This window comes from Lissotriton helveticus, chromosome 5_1 (assembly GCF_964261635.1).
Source record: "Lissotriton helveticus chromosome 5_1, aLisHel1.1, whole genome shotgun sequence".
Taxonomy (NCBI): Eukaryota; Metazoa; Chordata; class Amphibia; order Caudata; family Salamandridae; genus Lissotriton; species Lissotriton helveticus.
In genome coordinates this window covers 868,874,495-868,896,063 of record NC_136065.1, presented here as the reverse complement: position 1 = coordinate 868,896,063, position 21,569 = coordinate 868,874,495, and the positions used below count along the sequence as shown (strand labels likewise).

Below are 21,569 nucleotides of genomic sequence, written 5' to 3'. Positions count from 1 at the left end.
CCCATGACCGATCACCCCATAATCCTAAATGCGTGGATTGGTATCCTTAAGAGCACAAGGCAAATTCCAGTAACGAACAATAGCCACTGGGCTTATCACTAACTTTAGGCTCCGGAGCAGAGTGCTCCTTGGTGCTAGTCGGTTCATTTTCTCGTCAGAGGTCATAAGTGTATATAAATATAATTACATTTGCACTGAGCTACTCTGGGTGGTAAGCTGAAGATAGGAGAAGAGAAAGGAGAAGATCGTGCAACATAACTTCCTGTTTGGGAGTTCAAATAAATAAATAGAAATTTACGTTTTAGTTGCTTAATGTGGGCAAGGGTGGCTTTTTAATTTTTTTTTTAAAGCAGGCAGACCCTTTTCCATTGTTGCGTTCAAACTGAAAGTAGTTGCTTCTGCAGTGTGTTCAGTGCTCTTTGTTTACATAAGTAGTCACACACATGATACATTGAATCTTAGGTACTGACTTCCAAAACAGATTTGCGATTCTACAGCCACAACGTTTACACTCAAGTGGATGCAAATTTACAAAATGAAGGCATTCCAAATGTTTCCAAGAAACGCGATAGTCGCAGATTTCCAGAGGTTCTCCTCCTGGAAATAATGTGTGATTTCGTGCATGTGACTATATAAATTGCGTTTCATAGGTAGAGGTTTTATGTAGTGGACTGCTGCTCTTTCCACCCCATAGCAACTGCATTTTAGTTCTCTTCTGGGAGAATATTGTCCTCGCTGGAGAAATCCATACACCCCACTTGGTTTGGATAGATTCTAAAACCATTCCCATTATGTAAAAGAGATTTACTCTTGCCCTGTTGAGGAGTAAATCTCTAGCCTCGTTCAAGGTAGAAATACGTCAGATAAAAATCTATGAATACCCTCAAGTGGTTGTGTTGGTGGGTGTTCATAAAATATTATTGTCACCACGGTTCTGGATCGTCCATTCCCCACCTCTGAAGTAGGATTTACTCATGCACAATACTAAACATCATAAGCTATTGTAATATTGTGCATGTGTTCAACAATGTTATGAGTGCAAGTTCATCTTTTGTGAAAACAAGTATATTTAGTTCAAACCATTTGTGCATGTAAGTTGAACTTAAGTGCAAAAACTGGTTTGTGAATCTGGCCTAAAGGAAGCCTTTTCAGAAAATATCTTGTGTGGAACACTCTGCTGCCTTTGATACGTGTTTGCAAAGTCTAAAGACATGTTTGTTAACTTTACCTTTCTATGATTGTCATGATTGCTGGTATTTTTTCTTGTATATCAAAAATGGGGACTCACTCTTTACTACCGGCCCCTTCTTATTCTTGTATATCCAACTTGCCTAACTGGTGAAGGAAGATTCAAAAGTAATATACCAAAAATCATGTGGGGGGCTTGTGATCCTTATCAATTCTCCTTTATATTCTATATATAGTTCTATCACTTCTAGGCCAACAGGTGTTTCGTGATTTCTGTCTTTTTATGAGGGCAATACATTTGCCATTTACTGAAGAGACACTAAAAGGAATATAAAGTTTGCCATTGAACTGCAGGAATATAAGGAAACTTGTCGAGTGAGGTAACTCTGAAACATATGACTAACAGTAATACATTTATGACTCTGATGAAGCGATAGAAATCGTAAAAACATGTTCACCTAGAAATGATAGAATTATATATACAATAAAGAAGAAATGATCAGGATTGCGTGCCTCTCGCATGTTTTTGGTCTTTTGTCTTATTTGTTAGCTATATTTATTGCATTCTTTTTTTTTCTTTGTTTTGTTTTTTACTATTCTTGCTTTTTTTTTTAGTTATTGTAGAATTATTAAGTTGGTTTTGTTCTGCATCCTTTTTTTGTTTTAGAGTTAGAGTTGAGTTTTAGAAATAGTGAAGTTAAAATTAGTAAAGGAAATGGGGACGGAGCTTGCTCGAGTCCAAGATGGTTGCTTGACTCCCGAGCTCCGCCGAGCCGGCCAATAATCCTACAAATATCCTTAGCCCTTAGGACGCTGGAGAGGAAAGGCCAAGCGGAGGGTGTGGGCGAAGCGTTCCGGCACTTACTCACCACCTGGAAACGATAACTGAGGTCGCAATCCGGCGACACTCGGGTGTCAACAATACGAACAACTAGGCCGCGAAGCACCGGCCTGAAGTAGAGCACCGATCCGTGCGACGTCACTGTGCGTGCGGCCGGGTGCCGCGCAGACGAACCGGGTGTACTCGATTGCTTGTACGCACTGGTATCTGGCCTGCAGAGCGCGGCGGATCTTCACGTCTTCTGATGCGTGCCTGAGCGGCACAATAAAAGCAACCAAACTGGAAAGTGGACTGTGCTAAGCAGCGTAGTCTGGAGCATATAGGAGCCGGGGGGCGCCGCACTGGTCTACACGGCGGCGGTAACCACACCAGATCTGGGTGGTGGCAGTGGGGAGACCTCCCTGACCTGAGCAGACACCTGATGACGCCGTTATCGGAAAGCACAGATTGGTATAGGCGGCGGCGGGCTGCTGTGGCCATTGTGGCGAAATTCGTCCAGAACTGGAGAGCCTTACATCTAGGTGAGGAGTACCTGGAAGGCGAAGTACTGCAACTGCGGCTGGGGCCCTATGGTAGACACACGATGTGACATCTAAGCTTAGGGTGATGTAGTTGGACACGTTCTGGAGCTGCAAGGACTAGTGTATATTGCTGTGAACACTGTCTGTTGTGCCCCGCCTCCCCCCTCCACCCCCCATCGCTGGCGCACTACACAGGAATGCAAAGTCTCCCCTCCATAAATGGAGTAAGAATAAGCAGGAGGGAGACAGCATTAAAAGGAAGTGTGGATTCATACTTGCGGGGAGGCATGGTGGAGAGTGCGGCCGGCTGTTGTAGAAGGTGCACAACAACTGTACAGAGGTAGATTGGCACCCGGAACCTTCGTTAAAATTACAGCGATTTCCCCCGCAACGACGCAACATATTTGCGAGCTGAGGCGAATGTGCTGACGAGCTGGACACACTGTTCGCTACTGAGGGATCCATTACCGCACGGGAGGAAGTCTAATTTCCCTGCAGAGACCAGTGAGGTCGCGGGCACACCTAGGACAACGCGATGGGTAAACCTGACCGCAACCAATCCAAGCTACCCTTCACCCAGACCCATGCTAAATCCCAGGACAGGGGGGCTGGAGGCGAAAGTAGGCCGACTATGCCCACGGAACATGATCAAGATATAAGGACCATGCTGCAGTCCATGGAGAAGGGACTACAGGAAGGTATCTCCTCCCTGGAGGCGAAAATGGATGCACTCACGTATAGATTGGACAGAATGGGTGAGAGGATTGATGAGCATCTCGCTGTATCCCGATTTCACAGCCAGAGTCCAAGAGGCATGGAAACACTTTGTCCCGATGAAACGGCAATTACGTGATCAAGGGATCGACTATACAATGCTATATCCAGCAAAGTTGAAAGTTAACAGAAATGGACAAACGCTCATATTCATGGAGCCGAAGGCATTGCAGAAAGCGCTGAAGGAGTGGACCAAGGGTCAGAAGAAAACCCCAGAGCGCGATCTACTGGATGAGGCTTCTGGCGGCGGCTTAGATGACCAGGACTGAAGGAGAATCCGAACCTGGACCTGTACAGATATCCCCGGCGCCTGATGGGTGTATGACTAACGGCTGGTGAGGCCGGAATGAGACTCCAGTCCTGTGCTTATTTCGAACCCTTTTTGATGGCTCGGGGCAACCTCCACCCACATGTGGTAACACCTTGTTTGCTACTGTTTCGGGAGGGGGGGAGGGGTCTCCAGGGACAGCAATATCGTGACCTAGTTGGGGGTGGTCCGCTGTGGGTGGGTTGGGCGGGAACAGGGGCGGAGGGCAGATTCAGTTTATTGTCTAGAGGTGCAGGCTATTACTGTTTGAACTTTAGAACCTATAGGATTATTTATGTGGTACAGAAGGAAGGAACACTCTGCTAAATATGGAAGATATGTCTGGTGACGCTGCTATGGAAAAGACTGAGAATGGTCTGAAAGTGTTAACATGGAATGTGCGCGGTCTGAATGACCATCGTAAGCTGCGTAAAGTTCTAAATTACTTGACTAGACAACAGTAAGATCTAGAGCTGATCAGGAGACACACTTGCCAGTGAATAGTGTTAGACTGCAAGCGAGAGGGTTGAAGGGACAGATTGGTGCTGCTGACTTTACGACTCATTCTAGAGGGGTGCTGACCTGGGTTAACTCGAAATCTGAGTACTCATTAAGTAAGTTAGCTGCAGATGCTGAAGGGAGATACGTTATTTCGAGGTTGGCTGGAAGGGGTGTGGAATTGTTGGTTGTGAACGTCTATGGTCCTAACTCTGACTGCCCCGAATTTTTTATGAAGCTTGCGGAGGTGGTGTGTGGACTTCCCGGAATTGACGCAATATGGGGGGGTTTCAATATGACTAGGTGCCCAGATGTGTATCGTTCGAGTGGCCCGATCAGAAGTCTGGCAAAAGCGGCCCACGCATTGGATAAGATATCAATGAGTGAAGACCTTGCAGATGTCTGGCGCAGTTTATACCCTGGGCCAGGGGGGTTTACACACTTTCATAATATACACACTCTGATAGATTATTGGTTGGCATCGTCGCCGCTCCTTACACGGGTTCGCAAATGTCAGGTTTTGCCCAGAACTGTCTCAGATCACTCCCCTATAATGATGGTGCTTGTATCACCACGGAAGACTTTATCTCCGTTCACATGGAGATTCCCGCCATACTCCTTACTAGATCCTACTTTTCGTGAGGAAATGCATGAAGCAGTCGAGACTTACTTTGAAAAGAACATAGGGTCAGTGTACAGCTTCCAGACTATCTGGGAGGCTTTTAAAGTGTACATCAGGGGGGTGGCTATGAGTAAACACTCTGGCATACTCCGCTCAATACGACAGAGGCTGGCGCTACTGGAAAGGCAACTGGCAGATTGTGAGGAGCGGCAATTGGCGGGAGACACTGATATGACCAAGGACAAAATGTTGGGGCTATTGTCTGAATACCAGGTAGAAGCGGATGCGGAGGTGAAGCATATGGGCAAATACGCGACAGCCAGGCTGTATGGTAAACGAGATAGACCGGGTAAAGTATTGGCTAATATGGTTAAACAGCAGAGGCGTAAAATATCGGTCCAGGCAGTTATATCGCAAGAGGGGGTACTTCTCGAAGAAGAGGAGGAGGTTGCGCAAAGGTTTCGTGAATATTACTCTGAATTATATGCCTCACGCGCGACGGGAAGCGACGAGGAGATCCTCGACTATTTGGAAAATATACAGCTCCCGTTCTTAACTGACATGCAGCGTGAATTCCTAATGCAGCCCATAGAATTTGACGAGATCCGTGACGCCCTTGGAGGGATGAGGGCGGGTAGTGCTCCAGGTGCTGATGGACTAACAGTCAGTTTTTATAAGACGTTTTTGGAACTACTACTACCACACTTGTCCGCTTTGTTTGCGGATACGTGCGAATCGGGCCAGACGCCGAATACAATGAGGGAAGCCCTAATAGTTGCAATTCCTAAACCTGATAAGCCCCCAGATGAGTGCAGCTCCTACAGACCAGTGTCGCTTCTGAACGTTGATACCAAAATATTCACCAAAGTGCTAGCGAATAGGTTGGCCTTGCTGGCCCCGGACCTGATAGCGCCGGAGCAGGCGGGATTTGTGGCGGGCAGGAATATTAGGTATAACTTACGCACGGTATTCGGAGCTATTCAGCACACAAGCCGGACTTGAAAGCTATGGCAGTGTTCTTGGACATGGAGAAGGCCTTCGATTCGGTAGAGTTGCCCTTTTTAACGGCGGTACTCTAGAGGATGGGGCTGGGCTCTGTATTCATACAGATGGTGTCGGTACTCTATAATGACTCGTCCGTGCGCATCAAGCTTGGTAACAGTATCACTGAACCTATTAAGATATGCAGGGGCATGCAACAGGGCTGTCCTTTATCGCCCACACAATACACCTTTTGTTGCCGAGCCTCTGGCGTGCGCGATGTGTGAATATCACTCCCACAGGGGACTTAATTTCCCCACTTATCAACTAGTCATAACAACCTATGCTGATGACACCCTGCTGTACGCCAGGGACCCTGAGGTAAACCTGACACCGCTATTGCGAGAGGTAGTGAGGTTCGGGGCTCTTTCAGGCCTGACGGTTGACTGGAGCAAATCAATTGCGTTCCCTATTACAAGCACCACAGAACAATTCGAGATGGAATACCCATTGAGATGGTCCACTGACTCTGTGCGATATCTAGGGATACAACTCCACACTGATCATGAGACGGTGTTTTGTGAGAACTATGGCACAGCTATGGCTAGTTTGGAAGATAATGTTGAAATATGGATAGGTTTGCTTCTGTCCTTACTAGGCAGGATATCGATAATGAAAATGGTGGTCTTACCTAGAATGCTTTATTTATTCATGAACATGCCGATGGTGCTCCTAAGGTGCTTCTTCACTCTGCTCACGGCACTGATGATAAAATTAGCCTGGGCTGGTAAACAGGCCAGAGTGCAGTGGAAAATATTGGTCCTACCGTATTAGTTGGGTGGCCTTGGATCTCCTGATTTTGAATTATATTATCGTGTAGCGCAGGGTGCGCACTTGCATAGTTGGATACATGACAGGGAGAAAGGGCCTTTCATTAAGCTTGAAAGCCTTTTTCCTGCCCCATTGCCGCTCCCGGCGGTTATATTTGAACCTACAGATAGGCGCACAGGCCTACTAAACTCATTAAACTCGCCAAGGCATGCCTGGCATGCGTTATTGCAGTATCATGCGGGGGCACTTCTGTACTCCCCGTTAATGCCGATAAAATGGATCATGTGGCAAGCCCCGTGCAGGGACGGGGGTGTGCTCACGGCATTGAAAGCACTGGGTATAAGTACGGCGGGAGATATGTTTGCCGACGGGTACCTCAAGACAATATCCGATGTGGAAGTGCAGGACCTAAGACCCTCTGTCCTGCAACGTTTCCAATATCACAGAATTAGGGAGGCCTGGCGTGAGCAATTGGGTGACGATCTACAGGAGCCCCCGGACCTACTAGAACTCTCATATGTAATTAAGACCGAGACACCGAAGAAAATTATCTCAACTTTGTATAAGATAACTATAGCCGTGAGGATGGCGTGGTATAGTAAGGCGCGCCTAGCCTGGCAACATGATTTAGACACACCACTTGATGATGCCATGTGGCGCTACTGCTGCACTAGCACAAGGTCAATCTCACTAAATGGTAGGCATAGATTTGGGCATTTCAAATTTATCAATAGGGTTTACCACACCCCGGAGCGGCTGCACCGTTTCGGATTGCGTGAGGGATCGTCCTGTGAACAATGTAATGGGCAGAGGGCAGGTTTTGTGCACCTGGCGTGGGAGTGCCCAGGCGTGTTCCAATATTGCAATGAGGTCTTTCAAGAATTGAGCAGATGGATATGGGTATGTTGATGGCAAAGAGGAGGCTGGCTATGTGCTGGATGAGAGGCCCCTTACCAAAGACAGAGCAGTGGCTTAGAGACCTGACTTGCTGTTGCACGCAGTCAGAGATTTACAGTGAGCTATTACCACCCAAAAGCCGGCCCAAGAATTTCTGGGGATTGTACCTTGAATACAGGAGGAGACCGGACACGCTGGTTGCTAACGATGGGTCGGATGAGCTGGAGAGCGTTTCCGGTGTGCTGGACGACCTGGGGGCGGTAGGGTAGGATGAAGCATCTTTCAATTAGGCCTTGTTAGTATGAGTGATCTGACTGAGGCGGCTTAGTTGACACTTAGTTTGCCGTAGTTATGTGGCTTATTAGACGTCATGCACCACAGATATTCAGGGATGTAGATAGTGGACAAGCACCTCCAGTTTGTGAAGTTAACCTCTTTCACTTTTCTTTTTTTTTTTTTTTTTTTTTTAACTTTTAATTCTTTGGTTTAATTCAGTTGGGGATTAAAATTGTGATCTCAACATTGACTGTTTGGAGACGCGAATATCCTCACTTCGTGAGCCGAGGACATTTTGTGTGTGAATACATCTGGTCTTATGGGTATTCCATTGTGAGCAAAATTGCAAATAGCAGTAAAGACGCACACAAACTCGAGTGTGTGGATAGGCACAATCATTTGCATACAATTTCATACTCTGAAAACAGTCCTGTCACAGACAGAAGTGAATCCACTTCCGGTGGGAAATGGGGAACAGACTGAAAATTAATGAGGATGCAGGGAACATGACTTCTCTACCTTCACATGGATATTTTCACTGTTGGGGGGGACTAGGCAGTGCAAACCAAATTTAATGTATCATTTTGATGGGTGGAACATCGATTGTAGATTTTTGCATGCAAAAATATATCTGGGAAAGTTGCACATCTCCTAATAAATAGAAAAATAGTAATTGGACATGTTTAAAATGTAGGTGTGAGCCTATGTGAGTTAGTCTAGGGATTTCTTTGGGATTCATACCCTTTGTTACTACAGTGTTCTTGGTAGTTCTGCCACTCTCCCTTTCCCATCCCCAATTCCCAGTGTTTGACCGTGGAATGGTTGAAGCTCTTCAAACTAATGAAAACATAAAAAAGGGATAACCCAAGGCAATGGAATCATGTTGTTGAAAAAAACTTTTTTTTATTTCAATACGTAAAAAAAAAAATATTGTTTCATGCAGTCTGTGCTTTCCCTTTTGAGGCCTATGAAATGTGGTAGTTGGTGTATCGTTGTACTAGATCACCTTTTACTTAGTCTTTTCGTCTCTGCGAATCAATTATGTCCCCCTCCCCAATTTAAGTAAAAAACCTTAGAGCATTGAAACAACATTTCTTCAGTTTAATTTCACTGGCTCAAAAGCACTATCTAGATCAGGCTTCTCCAACGATTAGCTTGTGAGCTACTAGTAGCTCTCCAGCTACCTGCAAGTAGCTCTCCAGTGTGCAGCACAGCATACTAAATTAGAAGCTTTTATTTGGGTGAATTAGCTATATGTATCCCATAATTGAAAGGTATCTTCACGATGACAATGTGTGTTTTCAGAACTTATAAGCTGACGTTTAGAAAAAAACAGATTTCCAAAATATATTTAATTCTTATATTTGAGTGAAAAGTCGTGTAATATTAGCCTGGTGCCTGGCACATTGTAGGTATGGTTGCTGGGGAATGCCCATGTAGAGGCGTTCCAAATTGAAAAAAACTTTTTACAGTAGTGCTGGCAACTTTGCATGATGCACTGGGGTGCTCACTGCTGGTAATCATGCATTATTAATTTATTTAATTTCTTGTATAGCGCAAGAATAGACCCCTTACGGGGTATCTCCGCGCTTTGCTCGTTAGATGTAGTCTTGGGGAGGTTGTAACAGATGAGCTGTGATCTGGTAAGCAGAACGATCCAATTATTCTTCTAGGAACAGTATAGTTTTTACCTTTTTCCTGAAGGCGAGATGGTTAGAAATTTGCCTTATGCTGAAGGGCAGGTTATTCCAGAGGGTAGGCCCTACCAAAGAAAAGGCACGGCCACCCTGTCTGGTCTTTTTTACAAGAGGGGTTTTTATCAGCAGTTGGTTACTTGAACGTAGGGATCTATCTGGTTTGTAGGGGTATAGTTTTTGACTCAGATATTTGGGGCTGTTCCCGAACAGGCACTTGTGGACGGTGCAGCAGATTTTAAATTTGACACGCTGCCGTATTGGGAGCCAGTGAAGTTCTCTTAGTAAAGGCTTGGAGGGGGTTCTTGGAGGGGCATTCAAAATCAATCTTGCCGCCGTATTCTGTACCACCTGTAAACGGTTTATGGCATCCTCGTTAGCTTGTATCAGGAGCCCGTTACAGTAGTCAAGGCGACTTATTACCATGGTCTGAACAAGGGTCTTTCTGTAGTTGTCTGGGAGATAGGGGAAGACTCGTCTCAGTAGTCCAATGGTGTGAAAACATGCCCCAGCGATCGCGTTCACATGTTCTTTTAAAGTTAGATTTTGATCTAACTTCACCCCCAAATTCTTTACTGTCAATTTTGGGGAAGGTACAGGACCTAGGTCCAGGGGCCACCAATCAGGGGACCATAGTATAGATGCTTTTCCAAAAAGCATTACTTCCGTCTTCCCAACGTTACATTGGAGACGGTTGGAAGCCATCCAATTGGAGATAGCCCTCATTCCTTCGGCGAAATTTTCCCTGACATTAGCGCTGAGAGAATGGAAAGGGTAGAGGAGTTGGGTGTCGTCAGCGTAAGACACCGGAGTGAATCCATATTTCCTCAGTCTCAGCAAGGGGGGCCACATACACATTAAACAATGTGGGGCTTAGGCATGAGCCCTGTGGCACCCCCTTCGTGAGCACCCTAGAGGAGGAACGATAGGGTCCCAAGCTGACGGATTGTGAGCGCCCGGACAAGAAACTCTCCAACCAAGAAAGGGCCTGTCCTCCAATGCCCACTCCCTTTAGACGGCTCATGAGAATCTTATGAGACACAGTATCAAAAGCGGCCGACAGGTGTAACAGCACCAAAATCATTGAGCCTCCTCTATCCTGTGACATCTTGATGTTGTCGGTCACGGAGAGGAGTGCTGATTCGGTGCTGTAGTTGGGCCTGAACCCAGATTGTGAGTGGTCCAGGCCCCCTGTCGCCTCTATGAAACTGGACATGTGGGTGTTAACATGTTTCTCGGCTAGTTTACTCAGGAGGGGCAGAAGAGAGATAGGGCGAAGATTGGAGAGTTCTGTCCAGGGATAGGTGGAATTTTTCCGGATAGGATTCACTACTGCCTCTTTCCATTGCTGGGGGAGTTTACCTTCTTTGTAAGAAAGGTTTAAGACCTTTTGAATTACGGGGCAGAGAGCTGTACTCAGAGTATTCATTACTCTGGGGGGGAGAGGGTCAAGAGGAGATCCAGTTTTTATTTTATTGAGTAGTGATCTTATATCATCCACCGTGATTTCAGGGATGTCAGTGAAAGTATGAGAGTTAGACTGAGTGCTAGAGGCACTAGGAGTCTCTATGTTGTTGGGGTAGTTGGTCAGAGTTTTATTATATATGGTATCAATTTTATCTTCAAAGAATTGTGAGATATTATTACACAACTCCTGAGAGAAGGTATCAGGGCTTTCACAAGCTGAGGGGTTGGTGAAGTTTCGAAGAATTTTATATAGTTCTTTAGTTGAGTTATCAGCTTCATCAATGTGAAATTGGAGGCTGGTTTTCCTTGCCTTTTTGATATTTTTGTAGTAGGAGGAAATAGCCTGTTGGTAAAGCTCTTTACTTTCACTGGAGTGATTTTTTTTCTCCATTGTTTTTCTAGCTTTCTGCATTTTTGTTTCTCTAATTTTAACGTTTCAGTATACCAGGTTTCCTTTTTGTTGGTCGATGGTTGTTTGACTAGTTTTTGTGGGGCTAGGAGGTTTATGGTGTCAAGAAGAGTGTTGTTGAGTTTGGCTAGGGCCGACTCGGAGTTATCAGAGTCAGAAAAAATCGGTGTACTCCAAGCTTCTACGAATGCCTCTGGGGTGATCTTGTGCCAAGGTCTTCGTTTGATGCTCAGATTAACAGAAGGATCAGAAGGTTTGGTTGGTTGCATGATGGAGAATTCCAGCATGCTATGATCAGACCAGTGCACAGATCTGGGAGAATGACAGTGAATAAATGGGGCATTAGAAAAAATAAGATCTAGGGTATGTCCTCCCCTGTGGGTAGGGCCACTGTTCCGCATATGTAGGCCTAGAAGGGCAAGGTCGGATAGAAAAAGCTTGGTATCAGGATCCTCTGGTACATCAACATGGAAATTGAAATCCCCAAGTAAGATGAAACGTTCACCCTCCTTCAAATGTGGGGCGAGTGCTTCAGTTAAGGTTAGTGAGAAGCCGGTATTGGGACCAGGGGGTCGATATACTAAGGCTCCCTTCCAGTTGTTTTTAGTTCTGGTGTTGATTTTGAAGATCATAATCTCCATAGAGGGGAGTAAGGCTTGTTCTATTATTGTGATGCGAAGGCTATCTTTATATATTATGGCAGTACCGCCACCTGTTTTTACCGGGCGATCTTGTCGCAATATTTTGTAACCTAAAGGAATTCCTAGCGTAACAGTTGGTACCGTATGTGGCTTTAGCCAAGTTTCCGTGAGAAAACATATTTCCGGATCAAGGCTATGGATGCTGTCCCATATTTCAGTGCAATGACGCGGGAGTGATCGAACATTTAGGAGGAAGCTTTTCCAGCCTTTTGTTTCTGGTTTGATGGTTTGTAAAGGACCTGTTATTATGGTGTTGGAGGTGGCTTGAAAACCACAGACAGAGCAGGAAAAGGGGCCTTCTGAACATAGCCAGCTGTTATGGGCACATTCTCGGGAACCCAGGGGGCGGAAAGCTAGTAACGTTTGTGAGGAGTACCTGAGGCGAGGGCCGGCATGTGTGGCCATCGTGAACGGGAGAGGAGCAGGGTGAGTGGCCCCTGGCCCCGTCCAGTCGCGGACGGGCGCAGACGGGCCACTCTTTGGCTACTCTTCGGCGTAGCTTCGGCTCCCCTGCGCGCGACCGCTGCGCGCTCACTAGGGGGCGAGGACTAAATAGCCCCGATAGACCCAGCTGCTAGAGCGCTAACCGCCAAGCAGTTTCAAACAGGAAGTGGTGTCCTCCCCCCTTGCAATCAGAGGGAAGACGAAACAGCAGTCCTAGATACGTCTCCTACAGCAAATGAACACCAGTCAGGAGTGTGGTGATTATGCGTGCAAGAATGCGAGTAATTTTAAAAAAGACGATTATTCAGTTTTGAATCACAGAATTAAAAACATGGGATGGCTACTAATATAATCTTGTCTGACATGGTCTCTATTACAACACTAATAATGTTAGTGGCTCGTGGTCATTTTCCTTGAACATAAGCATCTCTAGGTACAGAAAAGGTTGGAGATTCCTGATCTAGATCGTTTGTGCCAATGCAATATTGGAACAACAGGGCACAGATGTAGATAAATGTGTTTCTTTCCCACCAGGTGCACACATTTAGGTTAATGTTTCTTCTTACTCTGCGAGCTGACTTGCTTGCTAACTCCTTTATCTGTTATTGTAGTGGCACAAACTGTTTTACCAGTTTATAAGAACTTGTACTAAGTTGCATTTTCAATTTTCTGAATGGAAAAGTAATTATGATCTAAAATGTGGCTGATGACTGCTCTACATTTTATTTCTGTTAATTTTGTTGTTTTGTTTTGTCTAGATTTTGCAACTTGGCTTTGTGTCTATTCAGTTTGCTGTGCAGCCTAAAGATAAACCATGCTGCTAGCACGGGTAGCATGCCTACGTGCCTTGCCTTCACATGGTCTCCAATCGGCCCTAACACAGGCCTCGCCAGCATTGAGAAATACTTGTGTGAAGAACAGTCGGTGGCTTTTGCAACCTAATCAGGTGAGGTGATGATTTATGTAGCTCATCTTTTTTTATCTTGGAGAAGCTTTGCACACATGACATTGTCTTTATTTCATCATTGTTAAATTTAAACTTCATAATTGGAATCAAACCCTAGAATCCTTTATTTGCTTTAATGTATTGAATGAACGTTTTTGTTCATCTGGATTCTTTCTCTTTTTTTCTCCCTACCAACGCGTTTTAAAACCATTTAGTGGTCAGTTGACTTGTAATTATTTGGTAACCCTGTAGTACTCGTGGAAACTACTGCGTACACAGATGATGTAGTGTACTGTGAAACTACAAATGAGAGTGTCATTTTTTATCAGAGCAGAATCCACTGCTCATCTGGGTATCAGAGTGCTCGATAGGCAGCAGTGAGTTTCAGCAGTATGGGCACACAGTCTGCTTCTGCTTTGTCAGAGTCTTTTGTCCTTGAAAGAGGAATCTGCTGAGGCTTCTACTTGGGCAGAGAACAATGAAGAGCAGTCTCTTACTCTCCTATATCCAGAATAGCTGGGACTGACACGTGTATATGAAGGGGCAAATTACAAACCTAGCTACAAAGGAAAAGAGTGCGGTACTTACGTGAAAGTAGAGTGAGTACTGTATTGGAGCAAATAAGGGGAGTTATCCCTGCAAACAAGGAAGGTTATTTATTGTGGCCATTCCAGCGAATCTCCTGTATCTGCCAATTGTGTTATCCTCGGCTACACAATGTAAAATATTGTGAATAGAAGATTATCAATAGGAATTGGAACTCACAATAGATTGAACCAAGGATGTCTCCTAGCCCCTTTACTGTTTTCTTTGTATTTACAATACTCACCAGAACAGTTTGTGCATTTGAAAAATGTTCCCCCTAAAATAGGGTCCTGTTCCGTGCACATGTTGATGAACGCTGATGATGTCGATGTCCTTATGACTTGACCCCAATAGGTCTCTAACAAGCTCTAACTGAGCTGAATTGTTTTGCTGCAAATCATTTACGCCTGGGCATTGTTCGCGAAGTGACAAAAAAACTAACCGGAGTTCCGAGAGCGGCCCCAAGTGAGGAGAAAACTATGCTGCACTACACGGAGTGGAGTTTTCCGCACTCCGCGAAGTGCAGAAAACTCCGCGAGCGGAGATCACTTCCCAGGCTAATCATTTTTTGAAGATCAGTGTTCTAAAAAGTAAGAGTAGCCTTTAAAGGCAGGAAAAAAAACACTACTTGAAGTTGGTTATTAGGTCAGGACAAACCTGAAACCGTAAGATTATACCCTTATCTTGGCTGGGCTTTTTCTTATAATCTGAATATCATTCAAAATTTTAATCCGCAAGGGGGTAAAGCCCTAGGCTCATGTTGATGCCCAAACCAATTTTATAGGTCTCCGGAGGAGACATTTTAAACAAGCTTTGGGAAACTATTAAACAAGATACCTACTACAATAAGTTATGCTCCCTAATATTTAGATTTACATATTGACTATTCTTAAATGAGGGTAAGATCTTGTGGAAATTCTGTGCTCTGGGATTTTCCATTCATGTTTCGCTTTGCGTCTTGACCTTGGTTTTCCAAGTACTTCAGTTTTAGCATTGGCAGAAGTTTATTCTTTAGACTTTTCACTTAACTCATGCCCAAACAGATTCCTGAAGTGAGAACTTTTGCCAATGCTGACACTCAAAATACTTGTATAGTAAATTTCCATCATGCATTAAAATTGTTTGCACTTTCCATCAACATGGTTACAATCCTAGTCCTTTGCTTATTTACGACTAGTCTTGAAAAGGATAAATCCTCTACTGAGTTTTAAACTCAACAATGAATATTGTTCAAATGTGGAAATGTATAAAACCTTTTTAGATAGTGTGCTGGTAAAGAAACTGCAGCCATACCTCACTTTTTTTATTGGACATATATTGGAATGGTAATGTTCCCTGCATTGTCCACAGTGATGTTCCCCTTGCCTGAGTGCTTGATTGTGGACTGAGCCTCATGCTAATCTTGTATGTCTTCTAAGGCCTAGGTCTTTCTCTTGACATGAGTAAGGTTTCTGGATCTGTCCAGAACATGGAGGGGCGCACAAAACAGGTGCTCATTAGTTTAATAAGGGACGCCCTTCCCTGTCATGAGTTCATTATGTCGAGCAGTGGTGGCAGCTTAAACATGTCTAGCAAATCAGTTGTTGTGACAGGGCCTTTTTATCTGTGTCTCAAGAGTGGAGGCCTTCTGGCCCACTCTTGTAAAGTTCCACTTCTGTACGCTAACCTTAGTCCTAACCCTAACATCCCAGTGCACGTTAATCGTGTGTGCTACATACTTTACATGAACATTGTGCCCAAGTGGATCACACCACTGTAAGTTGTGAAGAATTGGCTAAACTTGCTTGCATCACTGTGCAATTTGCTGGATCTGTGTGAATCCCTCGGCTGTCTCATCAGCCTAAGCGGAGTCAGAGCTCTGCCACCACCAAAAAAGTTCCCACAGTGGCATCATGGCCTCTGACATCACAGCTTGACGTCCAGAAGCAGGCCTACATACAACCCCAAGACCATCAGCAATGCTAGAGCCTGCCTGCCAGAACAAACTCCGGGTGACTGTCTCTGATACTGCTTCCGAGGACAGGACTGGAGTGCTGAAGCACTTGCAATGGATGTGTGTAATAAATTGAATTATAATTTGGGAAGTTGACTGCTCACCGTAAGGAATAATCGTAACACTTGTCAGGGTAAACCTTCAAATCACAAAATTAACCTGAGCTCAGCCCCCTGGTTGGCATGACACAGAGCAGACGGCACAGCTTATTTCAGTGTATGAAGTATTTATAAAGTATTAAAACAGTAATAAAGTCAAACTGCAAAACAATACAAATCCCATAATGAATTGGTAAAAAAAGAGTCAAATGTAATAAACGGATTGGCACTGAATTGACAAAAATCCAATAAGGGGGCACACCTGTATGAATGATTAATTATTTAAGGGGAAATAGTGCCAAAAAGCGCAAGTGTCAATGGTCTCTGTAGACCGTGCCCCAACAGTGTGATTTCAGGCAGACTATAATGGAGTGTGGGTCAGATAACCATCTAAGTACCTCCTAGTCAAGGACATTACCTTCTGACTCAAAAGACTAAGTCCCAATCCCAAAAGTGCATTTGTGACACTCGGGGAGAAACTTAAGACTCCGTGTGTCAGGCAGAGACCAGTACAGGTCCAGTTACCACTAGTCAGCTGGATACATCCAAGAAAAGCCTTCTTGCGGCTTGTCTACCTCCAGCAACACTGTAAGGCAGCCATCTAACAATTGGAGTCCATTTCCTTGTCCTGGGTACAAGAGGGAGCAGTTTCAATTCTTTTGGGCTCCTCTCAGGTTAGAGACAGCGGGCCCAGTCTTCTTCTGAGCTTCCACAGGTCCCGAAACTATTCTGTCCTGGTGTTTTGGCATGCTACTTTTGTTCCTGGCACCAGCTAGTGGATGGGGGTGACTTCTGAGCACTCCCTAATCAACGGGGTTAAAGTTCATAGGTCCTACTCACCTATTCAGTAGCTCCTGTTTACATTACTGCAAACAGGCCCAGAAATGCCATGTCAGGCGATTTTCAAGCGAAATTCTTCGACCACAGAAAACCTGGGCTCTGAAGTCTGTGCTTGGGTGTAGGAGAACCATAGGGAAATTTCCAGTGTCGTCTCCCCCCCCCCCCCCCTTCCACCTAGCTAGCAAAAAAAATCAATTTTGAAGCCGGCACTGTACCTACAACAAACCCAGGGACATAAGTCTGATAAGAAAAAAGCGGCGCTTTTAGAACTGGGAGTCTCTAGTTGGCAATCGTTTACACCTTTGTCCAAATATGGACCCTTGCTATTAGTCAGAGTAAGGGGGCTACACTCCTAAATTAACCCCTGCTCAACCCTGTGGTAGCTTGGCACGAGCAGGAAGGCTTATCTCAGAGGCAGTGTTTAAAGCATTTGTGAACACATACAGTAATACAGTGAAAACACTACAGATGGAAACAACACAGGTTTTATAAAAATAAGTATTCTTTATATAGACTTAACATAAGACCCAAACTCCAAAAAACCACAATACAGTATTAAGAAAATGACTTTAAGATGGTAGAAATAACTCCGTTCACTGTAGATGATAAATGCAACACGTTTCTCGCAAAGTACCTTTGGATGCATCATGCAAGATAAGCAAAAGGTTCACAGGGAGAACGATGCGTCGTTTCCTTGCTTCTGGAGAAGCGATGCATCTGTTCCCCTGGGCTTGCACAAAGTAAGCGATGCGTCTGTTCTTTACCGGGGAGGAGGTGATGCGACGATCTCGAGGTGCGTCCCGGTTGCGATGCAACAAGATGGCACCTTGATGCGATGCGACAATGTGAAGACGATGCACACATGCCCGGCGGCGACTGTAACTTTGGAGCCACAACAGGACCTGCGACACACTTCTCCGGGTATGCGACGACCAACAGCTGCGACGGAGACACGCTTATCTAGTGATGCGACAGCGACCCTTGCGGTGGAGACACGCTTCCAGCTCCCAACAACACGCAGGCATCTGCAGCCAGAATTCCCAGCAAGGAAATTGAGGGGGGAGCTGGTGGTGAAGTCTTGTATCCCTGAGACTTCAACAGGAGGCAAGCACAGTTCGAGCCCTTGGAGATTCTTCTTCAAGATGATGAAAGTTGCAAATAAAAGTCTTTCTCCTTTCCTTGGCAATAAAGAAACCACTGCAGGCCAACCCCAGAATGCAACACTGGCACAGGGGAAGTCAAAAACTCCTGAAGATTCTCTGGTTCTTCTCCTTGGCAAAAGGTCCCTCTTGATGTCCAGAAATGATCTAAAGTTCTGAGGTCTGGGTCTCCCTTTTTATACACACACATCCTTTGTCTCTAAAGGCAGAGAGTGTCTGTACCTAGTCCAAACCAGTTCTGTGTGCATTCTGCAGTGCACAACTTCTTCCTTTGTCCGTGTGGGTCAGGCTAATCAGACGCACCACAGGAGTTGGAGCCAGCATTGTGGAAGGCAGGCACAGCCCTATTCAGGCCCAGGTGCTACTCCTCCCACCACTCCCCATGCAGATAAGTCTATTCAGCCTAGTATTGACTCAGCCTGCCTCCTGGAGCCCCCTCAGCCCCTGTCACTCACAAACCAGTCATGCAATACACAACCTGGCAGAGGCAGGCTGGATGGTTTAGGCAAGAAAATACCTACTTTCTAAAAGTGGTATTCTCAAATACAGAATGTTAAAACCAACCTTACTGAAAGATTTATTTGATCATTCTGAGTTCAGGCATACTAAATTCGTTTTTCTACCATGTTCCCTGGGTCAATTAGGATTAGAAGATGTTATAATCAAACTGCCCATTCTGGCCTATGGGGACAGGTAGCCTTGCAGTAGTGAAAAACTAAATTAGCTGTAATTCACTATCGGGACATGCCACACACATCAGGACATGTCCTACCTTTCACATACAATGCACCCTGCCCTAGGGCCTACCTTAGGGGTGGCTAACATGTCGAAATGGGAAGGTTTAGGGACTGGTAAGTGGGCGCACTTGGGGGCGGAGCTAACTCATGAATGCGATGGCCGCTTGAGCCCGGAGCTCCGCCGTGTCATCGCAATATACATTAATTATCCTGCAGCTAATGTGACTTTGATTTATCCAGGACAACGCCTTCGGCATCGGAAGGTGGGAGGAAGCTGCCGAACGTTCTGACCTGTGTCCCGCAGCTGGAAAAGCGAGAAACGAAGAGGGGAAGGTTAGGCTGCGACTAGGCCGTGAATCCCCGACCCTTAGTAGTGGCATACGACTCGAGACGTCACTCGACGTGCGGCTACCGCCTGGCCTGCCGAGTGCGCACTGCGAAAGCCTGCCGCCTTGGAGATCGGGAGTGCGGAGACTGATACTGCAGCCGGTGGGAGTACCCCGGAAACCTGAGGAGACTGGGCTACATCCTGCTGGGAGCCCGGGAGCTGCGCTGAGGTGAGCGCGAGAGCGAGGGACGACGTAGGGCCTGTGCTAAGGGAAGCCACGTCGTACCTTGTGCGGCGCCACCCGGACCTGATCTTCAGCTGCGGAGATCGGTGTGAGCGAGAGGTTGATCCCGGCACCACCGCTGGGCTGCACTTGCTATCACTGGAGGCTGGGGGCCTGTTTTAAGTGCACCATAAGGACTTTGCACTGCGGCTGGGGGGCGTGGAAACAGCCGAGGTCTGGGGACTGAATCAAGGGGGCACGCAAGCAGCTGGCCTCCTCCACCCCGCCTGGCGTCCCGATTTGGAGCACGTGGGGGTCTGTGGTCCGCACCCCATCTTCATAGCCCCAACACTTACAGAGCCCACGCGCCCGACGCTGTGCCTGCGAGATCGGCGCCCTACCGTGCTGGGTTAGAAGCAGGTGTTCTGCGGCCGGACCGGGGCCTTGGAGTGCCTCTACAGCTCTACTGGTCATACGCTGGATGTTGGTGCGTGGACCGCTTTGTGACCCACTCAGCCCTAGGAGCTTTGCCGTACGCTGTGAGGACTGTGGAGCCAGAGTCTTAGCTAGCAGTGCTGAAGGATTAAGGCGGCACCTGCGGAGGATTGGGCTAGGCAGCCGAGAGCAGGACTTTCTTACTTGACAGGCTGGGATCAATTGGAATGTGGGAGCCCATTACCTCTCTGCGGGAGTAAGGTTTCCCAGTAACTATGGGCAGAGGAGATAAGACCCAGACAAAACTGCCCTTTGACCAGAAAAGATCCAAATCTCAAGACCCCACCCCGGGTGGGGAAGCTAGGAGGACGCTGCCAGTACATGAAGATCCCGAATCACATATGCAGTATCCTGAAAGCAATGGAGAAATCTCTGCAAAGTGGCATCACCTCCCTGGGCACAAAAATGGACGCCCTCACGTACAGAATGGACAGAATGCCTTCATAAGCACGCGGATAGACTGGATATGTCCGAACGGCACCTAACTGAAGTTGAAGAGGCCCACACTCCTCTTGACCATAAGCAGCTGGGAAAGATTCTCCGTGTCCTGCAGGACAAGACGGAAGATATCGAGGCACGTTCCCGTCGCTGCAACCTGCATATTATTGGCCTTCCGGAAACTACGGCCACAGGAAATGTGGAACAGTTTGTTGAGAAACTTCTCGTGTCATTATGGGGCAACGATGTATTCTCAGCGATGTTTGTGGTGGAGAGAGCACATAGAACCCTGGGCCCTAGACCTCCGCTGGGCGCTACACCGCGTCCGATAATAGCGAAGCTACTTAACTACCGTGATCGAGATGCTGCTCTCCGTGTTGCTAGGGCGAAGAAGATCTTGCGATATGAGGGCTCGGAGCTATCCCTGTACCCGGACTTCACCGCACGAGTGCAGGAGGCACGTAGATATTTCATCCCGCTCAAGAGGCAGCTCCAGGTTTTGGGTGTGGACTACGCCATGCTGTATCCGGCAAAGCTCTGGGTTAACAAGCAGGGGAGATCGCATATTTTCACACACCCCAAGGTTCTGCAGCAGGCCATCAAGAGCTGGACAAAGGAGCGGCGGGATAGCCCGGAGCGATTGCTGCTGGAAGAGGCGGCAGGGGACTCGCTGGATGACCAGGACTGATGAGTTGATCTGATCGATGTCGGGGCGGTCCATGTATCCAGAGAAGCAGGCAGTTCTTCGCGTCATACCAGGGAAACAATCCCAAAACGCAAGGACATGACGTAAGCGCCCCTGAATTTTTAACCAAAGGGCTTCAAGCAACCAGAGAAATATATAGTCCCTGGCACTTGACCAGTAAAACAAGAGTCTATAGTGCAAGGACGAGACTTAGTCGCCTCTGGCTTTTAAATAACATAGAAAAAAAAGAAAAAAGGCTCATTTGAGAAATAACACTTTGGATTGCCCTTATTCAACGCTCACAAGCTTTCAGCATCAGGATTACTCTACACACAGCGATATCTTAGATATAGGAATTTATAAACTATACTCAGATAAGGATAATAATTGGAAAACAAATTTCTTCCTGAAATCGATCTTAAGGGTGATTTATATTTGACCCCGCACCACGACAGATATCAAACGTAGTCTTGACCAAGGTGGACAAAATTGAGAAAAACCACCGAAACACGTCGACGCACCACCTAGTATAATTCATGACCCAGACATCTTTGTTGATATACTGTATTTTGGTGTACATAACCCAGGTG

The 21,569-nt window shown here is 46.2% G+C and overlaps 1 protein-coding gene across 2 annotated transcripts in view; it reads left to right on the top strand.

Annotated features, from left to right (window-relative positions):
- Positions 1-21,569, top strand: part of GHITM (growth hormone inducible transmembrane protein) — a 296,117-nt gene that overhangs the window by 3,334 nt on the left and 271,214 nt on the right. For both annotated transcript variants that reach the window (XM_078643354.1, XM_078643353.1), the window contains exon 2: positions 13,210-13,397. In XM_078643354.1, the coding sequence (XP_078499480.1) occupies positions 13,266-13,397 (132 nt within the window). In that variant the 5' untranslated portion in view covers positions 13,210-13,265. The remainder of the gene's footprint in view (positions 1-13,209; positions 13,398-21,569) is intronic.